This window comes from Aegilops tauschii, chromosome 7 (genome assembly GCF_002575655.3).
Source record: "Aegilops tauschii subsp. strangulata cultivar AL8/78 chromosome 7, Aet v6.0, whole genome shotgun sequence".
Lineage (NCBI taxonomy): Eukaryota > Viridiplantae > Streptophyta > Magnoliopsida > Poales > Poaceae > Aegilops > Aegilops tauschii.
The window spans coordinates 623,984,041-623,997,803 of NC_053041.3; the positions used below are offsets into that span (position 1 = coordinate 623,984,041).

Here is a 13,763-nt window from a genome sequence, read left to right on the forward strand (position 1 = left end):
TTTCTTTTTTTTTTTAGCATTACCCAAAAGGGTTAAACCAAGCCATTACAATCATCAGCCAGGATATCTGACAAATCATCTGGCACTGAACCCAATTGTACGAAGTCCCCAGTGCTCTTTGTCCGGCTTGCTATGCTGTGGGCTACTTAATTTGTTCTGTTCCCTCCTGACCCAACCTATCTTGTACTCACTGAAGCCCGCCAACGCTGTTTTAATATCTGCGACAATGGGAAACAGGCTTGATTTGTTCGTAGCACCCGTTCTTAGAGCATTGGACAGAAACAGTCAGTCCACCTCCACCTGTATTGGCCCATTGTAATATTTGGCCATTTCCCGCAAACCCTGCAGCATCGCTAGTCCCTCGGCTTCCTCCACTGATGCACACTGGTTCAGAGTACACCCCATCGACAGGTAGACCTGACCCAGGTTATTCCTAGCAATAGCTCCCCCGGTGCCTAATCCAGTGTTTGGCTCAAAAGCCGCATCGGTGTTTAGCTTTGCCATTCCTGCTGGTGGTGGACTCCATTTGTTGGTTCTTAATTCTGGTTGTTTTCCTTGCTGATCTCCAAAGAGGTGTAGGCCGCATGTGTTCATAGCTAATTCTGGCTTGTCCTTCGCTTTGTACACTTCTTGTTCATACCGGAGCAAGAACACTACAGAAGCTGAAATGGACTCCTTACCCCTTCCATGCACAATGTCATCCCGGAGATACCAAGCCCGCCACAACAATAGGAGTATTTTATCCCTCACATCATCACTACTAGCATTCAGGATACCTTGGAGCCAATCCTCGCCCGTGTACCAGAAATCCTTCTCCTTCGGTAGACTCCAGTGCTCTCGCATTGCATGGCGAAGGGCTTTGCTCTTAGTGCAGGCTACCACAGCATGGTACTCGTTTTCCTCTGCATTGCCACATACATCACAAATGTTCGTTGTGGCTAGTGTGCGTTTGCATTTGTTCATTTTGGTTGCTAAAAGTATTGGTGGCCACTTGCCACGCGAAAATCTTTATCTTTGCAGGGACTCCTGCCTTCCAAATGGCGTCCCAAATGCTCCGGTCATCCGAGCTTGCCCCTGAGGTAGAGGATTGTGGACCAGTCCCCTTCAACCGCATGGCGAGTTCATAGGCGCTACTCACACTGAACATTCCAGATTTCTCATAATGCCACGCCACACAGTCCTCCACCTCTCTCCGCGGGACCTTAATCTTGAGGATCTCAGTAGCATCACAAGGGTTGAAATCTGCTGAATGAGTCCCTCGTCCCATCTGCTTGTGGTGGGATTGATGAGTTGATTCACCCATCTAAGCCTGGATCTCCGGGTGAAGTTTGCAGCTCGTAACCCTTTCGACCGTGGTATCCATTGATCCCTTTGTATCTGAATGTTCTTCCCATTACCAACTCTCCATATTAATCCTTGTTTGAGTAGCTCGAGGCCAAACTCAATGCCTCTCCAAGACTGTGATGCATCAGTAGCAAAGACCGTGTCTAGTAGTTCTCCATTAGGGTAGTATTTAGATTTTAGTACTCGAGCACATAAACTTTCCGGGTTCTGAATCAGCCTCCAACCTTGCCTAGCCAGCAAGGCTTGATTGAACAGATGCATGTCTCTAAACCCAATGCCTCCCCCTCTCTTTGGTTTCGTCAGTTTGTCCCATGCCATCCAATGCACCTTATGATGATTGTCCTCCTTTCCCCACCAGAACTCTCGTATTAGCTATTCATATTTTTCACAGAAGCCTGCCGACAACTTGAAGACACCCATGGTAAATGTTGGCAGAGCCTGAACTTCCGCTTTAACATGCCCCTCTTTCGCCGCATAAGACATGTGTCTGCCCGACCAGTTATTACACCTTTTCATGAATCGTTCCATGATAGGTTGGAAATGTCCATCTTTCATTCTGCCTTCCGGAGTGGGAAGTCCGAGATACTTACTCTCGAAAGTGGACGTTTCAACTTCCAAGACCTGTCTTATACTTTCTTGAGTATCACTTGGGCATTTCTCACTCACAAGTAGTGAACACTTATTAGCACTCAGTAGTTGGCATGTGCTCTGTTGGAAAACATCAAGTGCGTGTTTAACCGCCTTTGCTTGGTCTACAGACGCTTTGAAGAAAAGCAAGCTATCGTCCGCAAAAAGCAAATTTGAAATACCTGGGCTTCCCCGAGCAATTTTAATCGACGTGATATTTCTGCCCTCCACCTCTTTTTGCAGAATGCGGTTTAAGCCCTCAGCCACAAACAGAAATAGGTACAGGCTTAAGGGGTCTCCTTGCCTTAGCCCCCTCGATAGTCTGAAACGTTCCAACAATTCTCCATTGAATTTTACAGTGTACTGCACTGAACGGACACACACCATAACCCAAGCAATCCATTTCTTGCTGATCCCGTAGTTGTTGAAGATGTTAGAGTTATAATATAAGTCATGTATCCCTTTGTATTTATCCTGTTGTATAAGGGGTTTCCTGCATATGTTCCACACCTGTACATGTATATATATCGGCCTATGGCCTCATGGGAATACAAGTTGCATATTTCCTAACATGGTATTAGAGCCTTAGGTTTTTTTTTGGCACGCGCAACTTGTGCTCTCCGATCCAATCTCATCTCGTACGGCCGCTGCCTTCTCCCACCGGCCGTCGCTGTCTTCCCCGTGGATGTGCTGCGCCTACAGGTCAACGCCCCTGCATACTCCGAGCAGGTGGCTCGCGCGTACCTGCTGCAGTTCGCATGCTCCTGCATCCACAAGCACGTGGCCCGCTGCTGTTGCACCCAGTCCGCTGCACCCAAGTGCTTTGTGCGGCTCCACTCCATCTGCTGATTGGTCATCCGCCGCTGCTCGTGTGCTGCTCTTCCTACTGCACCTCCACGACTGCCTCTGATCTGAATCGGCGCTGCCTCGTCCTCTTTCGCCGTTTCCTCTGGCCGGCTCTCACGTCCGGATCTGCTGATTCGTTCTACTGGATTGGTCACATCTGCTGCTTCCGATCTGTGTAAAAAAACATGGTGTCTCTCGCCTGCTCTGAGGTGATTCCTAACGGTGTTTTCAGTGTTTGCTATACTGACCCCGTCTCGCACATGTGCCTTTCTCAGTGCTTGGTGCTCGTCCGTCTGTGCTATCGTCCCCTGTGGTGACTCTCGCACGTGGTGATTGTCGCTCTACATCGACTCCTCCTGCGACTTTCATCGGTGATTATCGTTCTACACTGGCTCCTCTCACTGCCCCCATCGGATGTGTTGATGCATATGACTCTATTGACCCGCGTCTTCCTTTGGCGCTTGGGGCTTGTCTGCATGTGCCCTCGTCTCCTTCACCGGCCTCTACGGATGATGTTGGTTATGCTATGTCGCCTCCTCTGGCGGCTTCCACAGGTGGTGGTGGGCCTGGTGGCCGCTCCTCTCCCAGTGCTACTGCGTCGTCTACTTCAGCTATGTACTTCACCGAGCAGGAGATTGTGGGACTTCGTGGTCTGCTGACCGCCTCCGGCTCTTCATTGCCGGGTGCATCTACGTCGACCTCTTCAGTTGAGCTCCTGACTGAGCAGGAGATTACGCGCCTTCGGTGCTTGCTCGCTGCATGCTCTGGTTCTTCACCGACGGGTTCTGCTGGTTCTGCTACTGACTCCTCTGGCATTGTGAGACCACCTTCAACACAGTCAGGTACATCTCCATGGATTCTTGATACTGGAGCATCTTTTCATATGACTCATGATTCATCCACCTTGTCTTCTATTCGTGCTCTTGATTCTCCTATTCATGTTCTTACTGCTAATGGTACCTCCCTCCCGGTTAATGGTCGAGGCATTCTTAGCACCTCATCTTTTCATGTTCCTGATGTTGCTCATGTTCCTCGACTTACCATGCAGCTCCTTTCTGGTGGTCAGATTGTTGACTCCGGTTGTCGGGTGATTCTAGACTTTGACTCTTGTTCTGTTCTGGACCGTCACACTGGTGCTCTCCTTGGTGCTGGCCCCGACACCATGACTCTCAAGGTCTCTGGGAGCTTGACTGGCTTCACCTTCCCTCCGCTGCCGCCACCGCCAGTCTTTCCCCCTCTGTTGCCTTGTCTACCAGCTCTTTTCAGCAGTGGCATCATCGCCTTGGTCACTTGTGTGGCTCTCGTCTCTCATCCTTAGTTCGACGTGGTCTTCTTGGATCTGTCTCCGGCGGTGTGTCTTTAGACCGTCAGGGTTGTCGGCTTGGTAAACAGGTCCAGTTACCTTATCCTCATAGTGACACTATGTCTCAGCGTCCTTTTGACCTTGTTCACTCCGATGTCTGGGGTCCAGCTCCATTTGCCTCGAAAGGAGGTCATCGCTACTATATTATTTTTATAGATGATTTCTCTCGATACACCTGGATATATTTTATGTCTTCTCGTAGTGAGGTGTTATCTATCTATAAGCGTTTTGCTGCCATGGTTCACACTCAGTTCTCTACTCCTATTCGTGTTTTCCGTGCTGACTCTGCTGGAGAGTATATCTCCAAGATGTTGCGTGGAGTCCTTGCTGAGCAGGGTACTCTTGCCCAGTTCTCTTGTCCTGGTGCTCATGCTCAGAATGGTGTGTCTGAGTGCAAGCATCGTCACCTTCTTGAGATGGCTCGTGCGATGATGATCGCTGCCTCTCTTCCGCCTCATTTTTGGGCCGAGGCTATCTCCACTTCCGCCTATCTCATCAACCTTCATCCGTCCGCTGCTTTGCAGGGTGGCATTCCTTTTGAGCGTCTTTTTGATCGTTCTCCCGATTATTCGATGCTTCGCTTGTTTGGTTGTGTTTGCTATGTTCTTCTTGCCCCTCGCGAATGCACCAAACTGACCGCTCAGTCTGTTGAGTGTGTCTTCTTAGGCTACAGTGATGAGCATAAGGGCTATCGTTGTTGGGATCCTATCGGTCGTCGGATGCGTATCTCTCGAGACGTGACTTTTGATGAGTCTCGTCCCTTCTACCCACGCCCATCTTCCTCGATTTTTTCAGTGGAGGATATCTCTTTCCTCACTTTTCCTGGCTCACCTATCACCCCCGTTGCGCATGTGCCTATTCGTTCCACTCCCTCTGCTTCTCCACCTCTCGTCGATTTGCAGCCACCATCTTCTCCGGTCTCCTCGCCTAGCATGTCACCGGATTCTACACCTTCATCTCCGGTGACTTCTTCGTCACCACCCCCCGATTCTACCTTGGCGATTCCTCCTTCTATTATTCCATCTTTTCCTCAGCATTACACTCGTCGTTCACGACCTGTGGATGCCTCATTGGATGAGTTGTCCTCTTCCTCTCAGCCTACTTATGGCTTGCGTTCTCGTCCTCGTCCGCCTGTTGATCGCTTTGGATTTCCCACCGCTGGTGCTGCTGTTCTTGAGCCGACTTCTTATCGTCAGGCTGTTGTTCATCCTGAATGGCAGTTTGCGATGGCAGAGGAGATTGCTGCTCTTGAACGCACTAGTACCTGGGATCTTGTTTCTCTTCCTCCCGGAGTCCGTCCCATCACTTGTAAGTGGGTCTACAAGGTTAAGACTCGCTCCGATGGTTCTCTTGAGCGTCACAAAGCTCGTCTTGTGGCTCGTGGTTTTCAGCAGGAGCATGGTCGTGATTATGACGAGACTTTTGCTCCTGTGGCCCATATGACCACTGTTCGTACACTTCTTGCCGTTGCCTCTGCACGCCACTGGTCTATATCTCAGCTTGATGTTAAGAATGCCTTTCTTAATGGTGAGCTGCGTGAGGAGGTGTACATGCAGCCACCACCTGGGTATTCTGTTCCTGATGGTATGGTATGTCGTCTTCGTCGCTCTCTCTATGGCCTTAAGCAAGCCCCTCGCGCCTGGTTTGAGCGTTTTTCCTCTATGGTCACTACTGCTGGTTTTTCAGCAAGTGCTCATGATCCAGCATTGTTTATTCACCTTTCTCCTCGTGGTCGGACTCTTCTTCTTCTCTATGTTGATGACATGATCATCACCGGGGATGACCCCGAGTATATTGCCTTTGTAAAGGCCCGTCTTAGTGAGCAGTTTCTTATGTCTGATCTTGGACCTCTTCGCTACTTTCTTGGGATTGAAGTCTCTTCTACCTCTGATGGCTTTTTATATCCCAGGAAAAGTATATCCAGGATCTTCTTGCTCGTGCTGCTCTTACTGAAGAGCGCATTGTTGAGACTCCCATGGAGCTCAATGTTCACCTCTGTGCTACTGATGGTGATCCTCTCCCTGACCCGACGCGTTATCGTCATCTCGTTGGCAGTCTTGTCTATCTAGCTGTCACTCATCCGGACATCTCTTATCCGGTTCATATTCTGAGTCAGTTTGTCTCTGCTCCCACATCGGTTCACTATAGTCATCTCCTTCGTGTTCTCCGATATCTTCGGGGCACTATCTCTCACTGTCTATTCTTTCCTAGCTTCAGTTCTTTACAGCTTCAGGCCTATTCGGATGCTACGTGGGCTAGTGATCCTTCTGATCGCCATTCACTTTCTGCTTACTGTGTTTTTCTTGGCGGTTCTCTCATTGCCTGGAAGACGAAGAAACAGATTGCAGTTTCCCGTTCGAGTGCTGAGGCTGAGTTGCGAGCCATGGCTCTTTTGACGGCAGAGGTGACTTGGTTACGGTGGTTACTTCAGGATTTTGGTGTTTCTGTCACTACACCGACTCTGCTCTTATCTGACAGTACAGGTGCTATTAGCATTGCGCGCGATCCTGTGAAGCATGAGCTCACCAAGCATATCGGTGTTGATGCTTTCTATGTGCGCGCTGGTGTGCAGGATCAGGTTATTGCTCTTCAGTATGTGCCTTCCGAGTTACAGTTGGCGGATTTCCTGACGAAGGCCCAGACTAGAGCACAACATGGCTTTTATCTCTCCAAACTCAGTGTTGTTCATCCACCATGAGTTTGAGGGGGGGTGTTAGAGTTATAATATAAGTCATGTACTCCTTTGTATTTACCCCGTTGTATAAGGGGTTTCCTGCATATGTTCCACACCTGTACATGTATATATATCGGTCTATGGCCTCATGGGAATACAAGTTGCATATTTCCTAACAGAAGACTCCTTCGAGGAAGTTCCAGTCCACCCGGTCATATGCTTTGGCTAAGTCGAGCTTGTACGCACAGTGTGTGTTCTGTGGATGTTTGCTGTGTTGGATTTTATGAAAACATTCGAAAGCGATCAGTGCATTATCTGTGATCATTCGACCCGGGATGAATGAGCTCTGTGTCTCTGAGATGAGGTCGTTTAGGAGTGGGCGGAGCCGGTTCACTAGGCATTTTCAAATTACCTTGTAGATCACGTTGCACAAACTGATTGGTCTAAAGTCTCTCAAGCTTTTTGGTTCATTCCCCTTGGGTATTAACACAATAACTGTTTCATTCAACCCCTCTGGCATCAATCCATCTGCGAAAAATCCCTTGACTGCCCCCACTACCTCTTCCTTCAGAACGCCCCAATTTATTTGGTAAAACCTTGCGTGAAAGCCATCCGGGCCCGGCGCTTTTGAAGGCCCAATCTGGAAGAGCGCATCACTTATTTCTTTATCACTGAATTCTTTCTCTAGTTCAATGTTCATCTCAGGGCTCACTAACTCATTGAACAACTCCAACAGCGCCTGGGATCTGATGTTTTTGTCTTATGTGTACAAATCCTTGAAGAAGTTTGTTGACATTTTATGAAGCTCCTTCCTCTGTTCCACCCATTTTGCCATCTTCTGTCATTAGTTTCACTATTGTGTTTTGTTTCTTTCTCCAAGTGGCTTGGCGGTGAAACCAATCTGTATTCCTGTCCCCCTCGCGTAGGTACGTGGCTCTCGATCTTTGAAGCCACAATATTTCCTCTCTCAGTAGTAGTTCATCCAGCTCTTTAGTTACCAGCCCAATTTCTCTGTCATTTTCTTGGTTTGGGGGTCTGTTCATTAGAGCCTGTAGGCGTTGCCGAAGCTTATTTGTTTTGCGTGTTATAGAACCAATCTTCAGAGAACTCCATTTTATCAGTCTGTCCTGCAGGATACGCAGTTTGTTTTTTATGTCCTGTAGGTTCAAAGCTAGCCCTGCACTTTTCCACGTTTCTTCAATTGTGGCCTGTAGCGATTCTTCCCTTTCCCAAAGAGCCTCATACATGAACTCTTTTCTCTTTCTGTACTGTAGCTTCTTGCCAAAAGATAGCAGCAACGGCAGGTGGTCAGACCTAGTAGAGCAAATGTGTTCTATTTGGGCATTCCTGAACCGATTGCTCCATGGTGTGGATGCCACTCCCCGATCCAGTCTTGCTTTAACATCGTTACGACCCGATTGCTTATTATCATATGTCCACACTGGTCCTCGAAATCCTAGGTCATACAGGTTGCACCAGTCAAGAACTTCTCTAAAATCGGCCATTTGCCTTTCTGACCTTTTAGAGGCTGAAAAGTGCTCACTCTGCCAAAGCGTTTCATTGAAGTCTCCGATTACAAGCCACGGCGCATTTGAGTTATGTTTAATTCGCTTGAGAAGGTTCCACATATGAATCCTCTCGTGTGCTTTTGGTTCTCCGTATACGAACGTACCTCTCCACCACTGCTCATTTGGGTTATTTCGTACTAGCACATCAATATAGCGAGGGCCAACAGATTTTTTATTTCAACTATTTCATCCCAGTACAAGGCGATTCCCGCCCCTTTTCCTCTACCATCATGAAGCATGCAGTTCTTGAGCCCTATCCTCCATCTAAGGCCGCTAAACTTTTCTTTATTCCGTCTTGTTTCAGAAAGAAAAATGATAGACGGGCGGTGCGTGCTTACCAGACACGCCAATTCTTGAACTGTCTGGGGCTGCCCCAGTCCCCGGCAGTTCCAGCTGAGGATCTTCATGGCTCCTGACGGACGCCGACATCCGCGTCTGTCAGTTCACCGGGAGCACCTGGCCCGGTCGCTTCCTGTTCTTCCACACTCCCTTTGTCCTCCAGCCCTGTCTGTTTCTCTGCACTCCTCATTTTCTTTTGGACATCCGGGTCTTCACCTCCCTGTCCTTCCCCTCCATTAGCTTTCCCACCTAGCTGGCGGACACCTCTTTTTCCCAAGACTGAAGTTGCTGGCTTCATCATCCTATCCTGCTTCTTCCTGCGGATTTGCTTCTTCAAAAGGTTTGCCCCGTACGCTGCAGACATGGTATTCAACTCCTGCTTCTGATTTCCTTGGCCTCCCTCGGCCAAAGTGTCTGCATACCTACCAGCCAGCGCCTTGCTTACCTCTGCACCTGCGACCAAAGTTTGGCCACCGGGTGTCAGCTGCGTATCCATCTCCACAGCAGCAGGCGCCAGCTGAGTTGCTGCCACAGGTGGGTTCAGAATGTCCACCGTAGTTTTGTCAGTGTATCCCGCAGGTTCAAAACCCGGGGGGTACTCTGTGGAGTGAGAGCTGACCACCTTGTTCTGTCCGGCCTCTGTATCCCCAACTAGGACCGCCGGCTGGTTTTTGCTGCTGTCGATCAACTCCTCTGTGTGCGCCACACCTGCATGAGTCCTCCTTGCTACCCTGTCCGACGGGGCCTGGAACACTTTGTCGTTCCATTCAAAGCCGAGCTTGATAGCGCTAACTGCCGCTATCGCCTCCTGTACCAAGGGGTCAGCCATGACATCTTCCGAAACCTCTCTGCCTCTTCCCGTCGCCAGTTTCGCCGGGGCTGATCTTGCTTCGCCCCTGCCCTCTGCCTCAAAAAGGAGGAAACGTCTGGCACTAGTCGTTTCCGGTACTATGAAACCACCCCTACTGCTACTTCTCTTGAACGGGGAGGCACGCAGCGCTGCCGAAAACCTCATCTTCTGGAGGTTTGCCGGCAGCTTACACTCGCGTTGGCCATGCCCTAGGTGACCACAAAAGCTACAGAAGCGGGGAAGCCTCTCATATTTTACATTGAGGCGGTACTTCACATCTTCCCCTAAGTCATGAAATTCTATCCTGCTACGAAGTGGCTCATCCACATCATGTTTGATCCTAACTCTTAGACTCACCCCAGATCCTTCCCTCGCTATCTGAGTCAACCTCAAGCACCTCACCTAGTTTGTCACCCAGCTTGCGCGCCACTGCGTCGAAGAACATGATTGGTGGAGCGTCGAAGATGCGTGCCCAGATTGGCATGTGAGCCACCTCCACATCTCCTGGCCGAGCGGCCCCGTCCACCGCCACCATCAGGAAAGCATCGCCCTGGTGTGTCCAGGGTCCATTGTTGAGGATGAAGCGGAGGTCACCCTCCCTCTCGAACTCAAGGATGAACCTATTGTTCTTGAGCGGAGAGTAGTTGAGGCGTCCCCGCTACCCCCACTTGTTCTTCAGATCCTGAAAGAGCCCACCAACGCTGAACAACTGCATAGAGAAGAACAAACCGATGGCAATCCATCTTGATCTCATTGCCTCCCTCTACCTGGAGAGGTCCAGGCTGACGACACCAGTGGTCTGCTCCCCCACACTGATAGGGAGTACAGGAGTCACCGCCAGTCCAGCATGGGCGTACCCTGCATCCATTGCCGTAGGTGCTCCTTGGGCCACAGGAGTACGATACAGATCACCGCAGTCCCGTGACGGACCGCCGTGCTCCAGCTTCGCCGCGCCCGAACCGGCCTTGCCGCTTGATGCCACCTCTTCCTGGACCAGCGGCGCCTTGTTCTTGCATGGGTCCCGGTCCGCCATGGCTAAGCTCTCGAGATTAGCTGTAATGTGGGATGGGTGTTCTTGATTTCGCCTCCTCTCCATGGACCGTTCCTTTATACCCCCACTCTGTATCTCCTGGCTCCATCTTTTCTGTGCTGAGATCAGGAATTTTATGATTTGCTGCCTCCCTGTTTGCTTTCAGATCGACGGAATATGGCTCCGGATCTCCACCACGATCAGGCGGATCGCCTAGCTGGGAAACCCTAGCCCCGCTTTCCTTTTCCTCCCGATTCCTTTCCCTCATCCTCCTATTCAGATCCTCTCGTAGTTGTCCCATCTTGCCTCTGATTCTCTCCATGCTTTGATCTCGCACAACTTTTCCGGTGGCAAGCTGATTTTCTACTATTTCCTTCCGTATGCCCGCCTGCCTGTGGATCATGTTTCTTATTCTGATCCATGATTCTCTCTCTTCCCGCTGATCTCCTTCCTTGCGGTGGTCTCCCCGCTCCCTACCTCTCTCCATCGCGTACTTTGGCTCCAATACTACCGCCGGGAAGCTGCCCCTCCCGCCTCCGTCCGCCGATCGCCTCTGGATCGCCCCGATCCGGTCTCCGCAAATCACCTCTGGAGCAGGCCCGATGTGGGAAAGAATTTTATCCTCCCAAAAAACTGAAGATCTATTTTTACTAAAAGAGTACTTTGCTACTTCGTCTGCTACCTTATTTGCCTCCCTGAAACAATGTTTGAAGGATATCTTTGCATAGTCCAAGATCAGATGTTTGCACTCCGTGATGGTTGCGACTTCAGGTCCTTAAGAGTCCTTTGTTTTGTTAATAGAATTCACAGCAAAGGAGCAGTCTGACTCAATTTCCACTCTAGTACAGCCAATCTGACTCGCTAAGTACATTCCGTTCCTTATTGCGTTTAGCTGCTGAATCCACATCACATATATTAGGCAGAAACCAACCAGCTGCAGTTATGAAATCACACCGTTCATCATGAGTCACTGCACCACAAGCACCCGAAAGTGTTTCATACTGAAAGGAGGTGTCAACATTTATCTTCACCATCCCATTTCCCGGCTTTTTCCACATGTGATCATTCTTTCGTACTGGACCTTTAGGTGTGAGTGATCTCATGTAATTCATTGCTAACACTTTGCAAGGACTATCCAATTCTTGAGATGTTGGCACATATGGAAACTAAGATCTGTATATTGTAGTAAATCTCTACTGCTACTACCCACGTCCCCCTAGTATTTTGGGTTAAACTTTGACCTTTAATTTATATACCAAAAAATATGTTTTTTTGCGGGGATACCAAAAAATAGGTTATATACCACAAAAATAGTATCATGGAATATCTCTTTCGAATATGAAATCTAAAAATATACATTTTGTGACCTACAACTTATATTTTATTAATCAAACATGTGATGGAAGTTTGACATAAAAAACAAAAGGGAGTAATAAACCCAGACGGAGGTAGTACTAGCTAGCTGGTTGAACCTAAATAGTGTAGAGTACTACTACGTGAGTTGGTAGCCATGTGAGAACTGATAGATGCTATGCGGCAGTCATGATAATTATCATATTTTTGCGAATAGTCATGATAATTATCATGTGAGAGCTGGGTATTTTTTTTTTTCAATTTATGCAGCCAATGTTTCTCCGAGACGTAATTGTAATAGAAGTACCATCCTCGCTACGGTGATTATCTAATCGAAAATTTACATCTACGCATTCAGTATTTCCTTTTTTAGAAGACTTTATTCATTTGAATTATGTGTATCATTTCCCGTTCACCTCGCCGCCGCCGGAGGAAGCCGGGCACCTGACGGACGGCGGTGGTGGGGTGTCTTTGGCCCGGTTTTTTTTCTATTCTTCCTTGATGGCCGCCTCCTGATCTGGCCGCCTGCGTTGCCGGCCTCCCGATCTCACTTCGCTGGTGATTGCCGGCCTTCTAGTCTGGATCATGTCCATGGCTTGGTGCCTCCCGATCTGGTTGCTAGCCGGTGATTCCGGTTTTCCGATCTGGTTTGGTGTCCATGGGTAGGAGTACGATCAAGACAATCATACGGGGCTGGTGCATGGATGCTGCATACAATGGCCGCTTGAGATGTGCACATGCGTGCAGAGACGGCCGTTGACTAGCTGCAGCCCATGCCTTGCTGATTGCGGTTGCCATCGAAAGATCTTTTGTGAGTTTCATATCTGCAGATTCGGTGGTTGACTTCGGCGGCGAGATGCAATCTATGAACAAAGTCTTGATGCAGAGGGATGGTTGTGCGGCGATGATGGTCACATCGCATGTCGCTGCTGGGATCGTGGAAAAGTGGTGGCGACAACCATGAATGACTTCGATGATGGTGCTACTTGAGCACCCGGTCTCGAGCTCCGGGGTGAAAGCCTAGGTCTGGCCCGACTTGGGTATACCTGGCAATGGCGATATTTTACATCTTTACCTTGTTGAAGGCATTGTTCGGAATGTTCAGACTGATTCTTCAGGGTTAAAGCCTAGATTCTAGCCTTGGATGCCTGGATCCGGTGACGGCGACACTTGAGTGTCGCTCCTTTTTTGAAGGCGTTGCTGTTGAAGAACCTCGTCGTCGGCGTGGTGTCATGAGATTGTCGGTGCAGATATGGTCATTGTTATAGTTTGCCGATTGCGAATCTGATCGCTTTGAGGCATTTTTTCTTTTTCCTCGCCTACGCATAGTTTTGGTCTTAAATGACTTTGCTATTTGCCGTTGTGTTTTTGTGTGTGTGGTTGGTATTGGCTGTGTGCATCCTAACTATGCAGAGGTCGGGTGTGTTCTCATTGTGTTTGTATCTTTTTGATGCTTCATTTTAAGTCAATAAAGTCCACCCTTTATCGAAAAATGTGTATCACATATAGGAACGAGGCATACTTTGATACAGCCCCTCCTAAAAAGGTCTAATGGATACTAGAGTCATATAATGCTAGACCTACAAAAATCTACAAATATTTTACTTAACTTTCCAAACTAATATCCCCTATTACCAAACTAATATTTTGTAGATGTAGCATTACTCGTCATTATGCATATTTTCCTCCTCTAATCATGTACTCATCATTCCCAAACTGAAGCAGAGGTTGCCAGTTGAACTAAATTTCCCCGGCAGCATTTTTTTGGG

The 13,763-nt window shown here is 48.8% G+C and overlaps 1 protein-coding gene across 1 annotated transcript; it reads right to left on the minus strand.

Annotated features, from left to right (window-relative positions):
• Positions 1-285: 285 nt before the first annotated feature.
• LOC141027537 (uncharacterized) lies at positions 286-1,303 on the minus strand. Its single transcript, XM_073504605.1, has 2 exons — positions 1,096-1,303; positions 286-902 (listed from the first exon to the last, which is right to left on the minus strand). Exons 1-2 carry the CDS (start codon positions 1,301-1,303, stop codon positions 286-288), a joined length of 825 nt encoding a protein of 274 aa, XP_073360706.1.
• Positions 1,304-13,763: the final 12,460 nt, after the last annotated feature.

What these genes read in the sequence shown, in the direction of transcription:
- LOC141027537 (XM_073504605.1), bottom strand. Translation starts at nt 1,303, where the DNA reads ATGGGTGAATCAACTCATCAATCCCACCACAAGCAGATGGGACGAGGG. An exon ending in CATGCGGTTGAAGGGGACTG is followed by an intron (nt 903 to 1,095) that starts GTCCACAATCCT and finishes GTGGCAATGCAG; the next exon opens with AGGAAAACGAGTACCATGCT.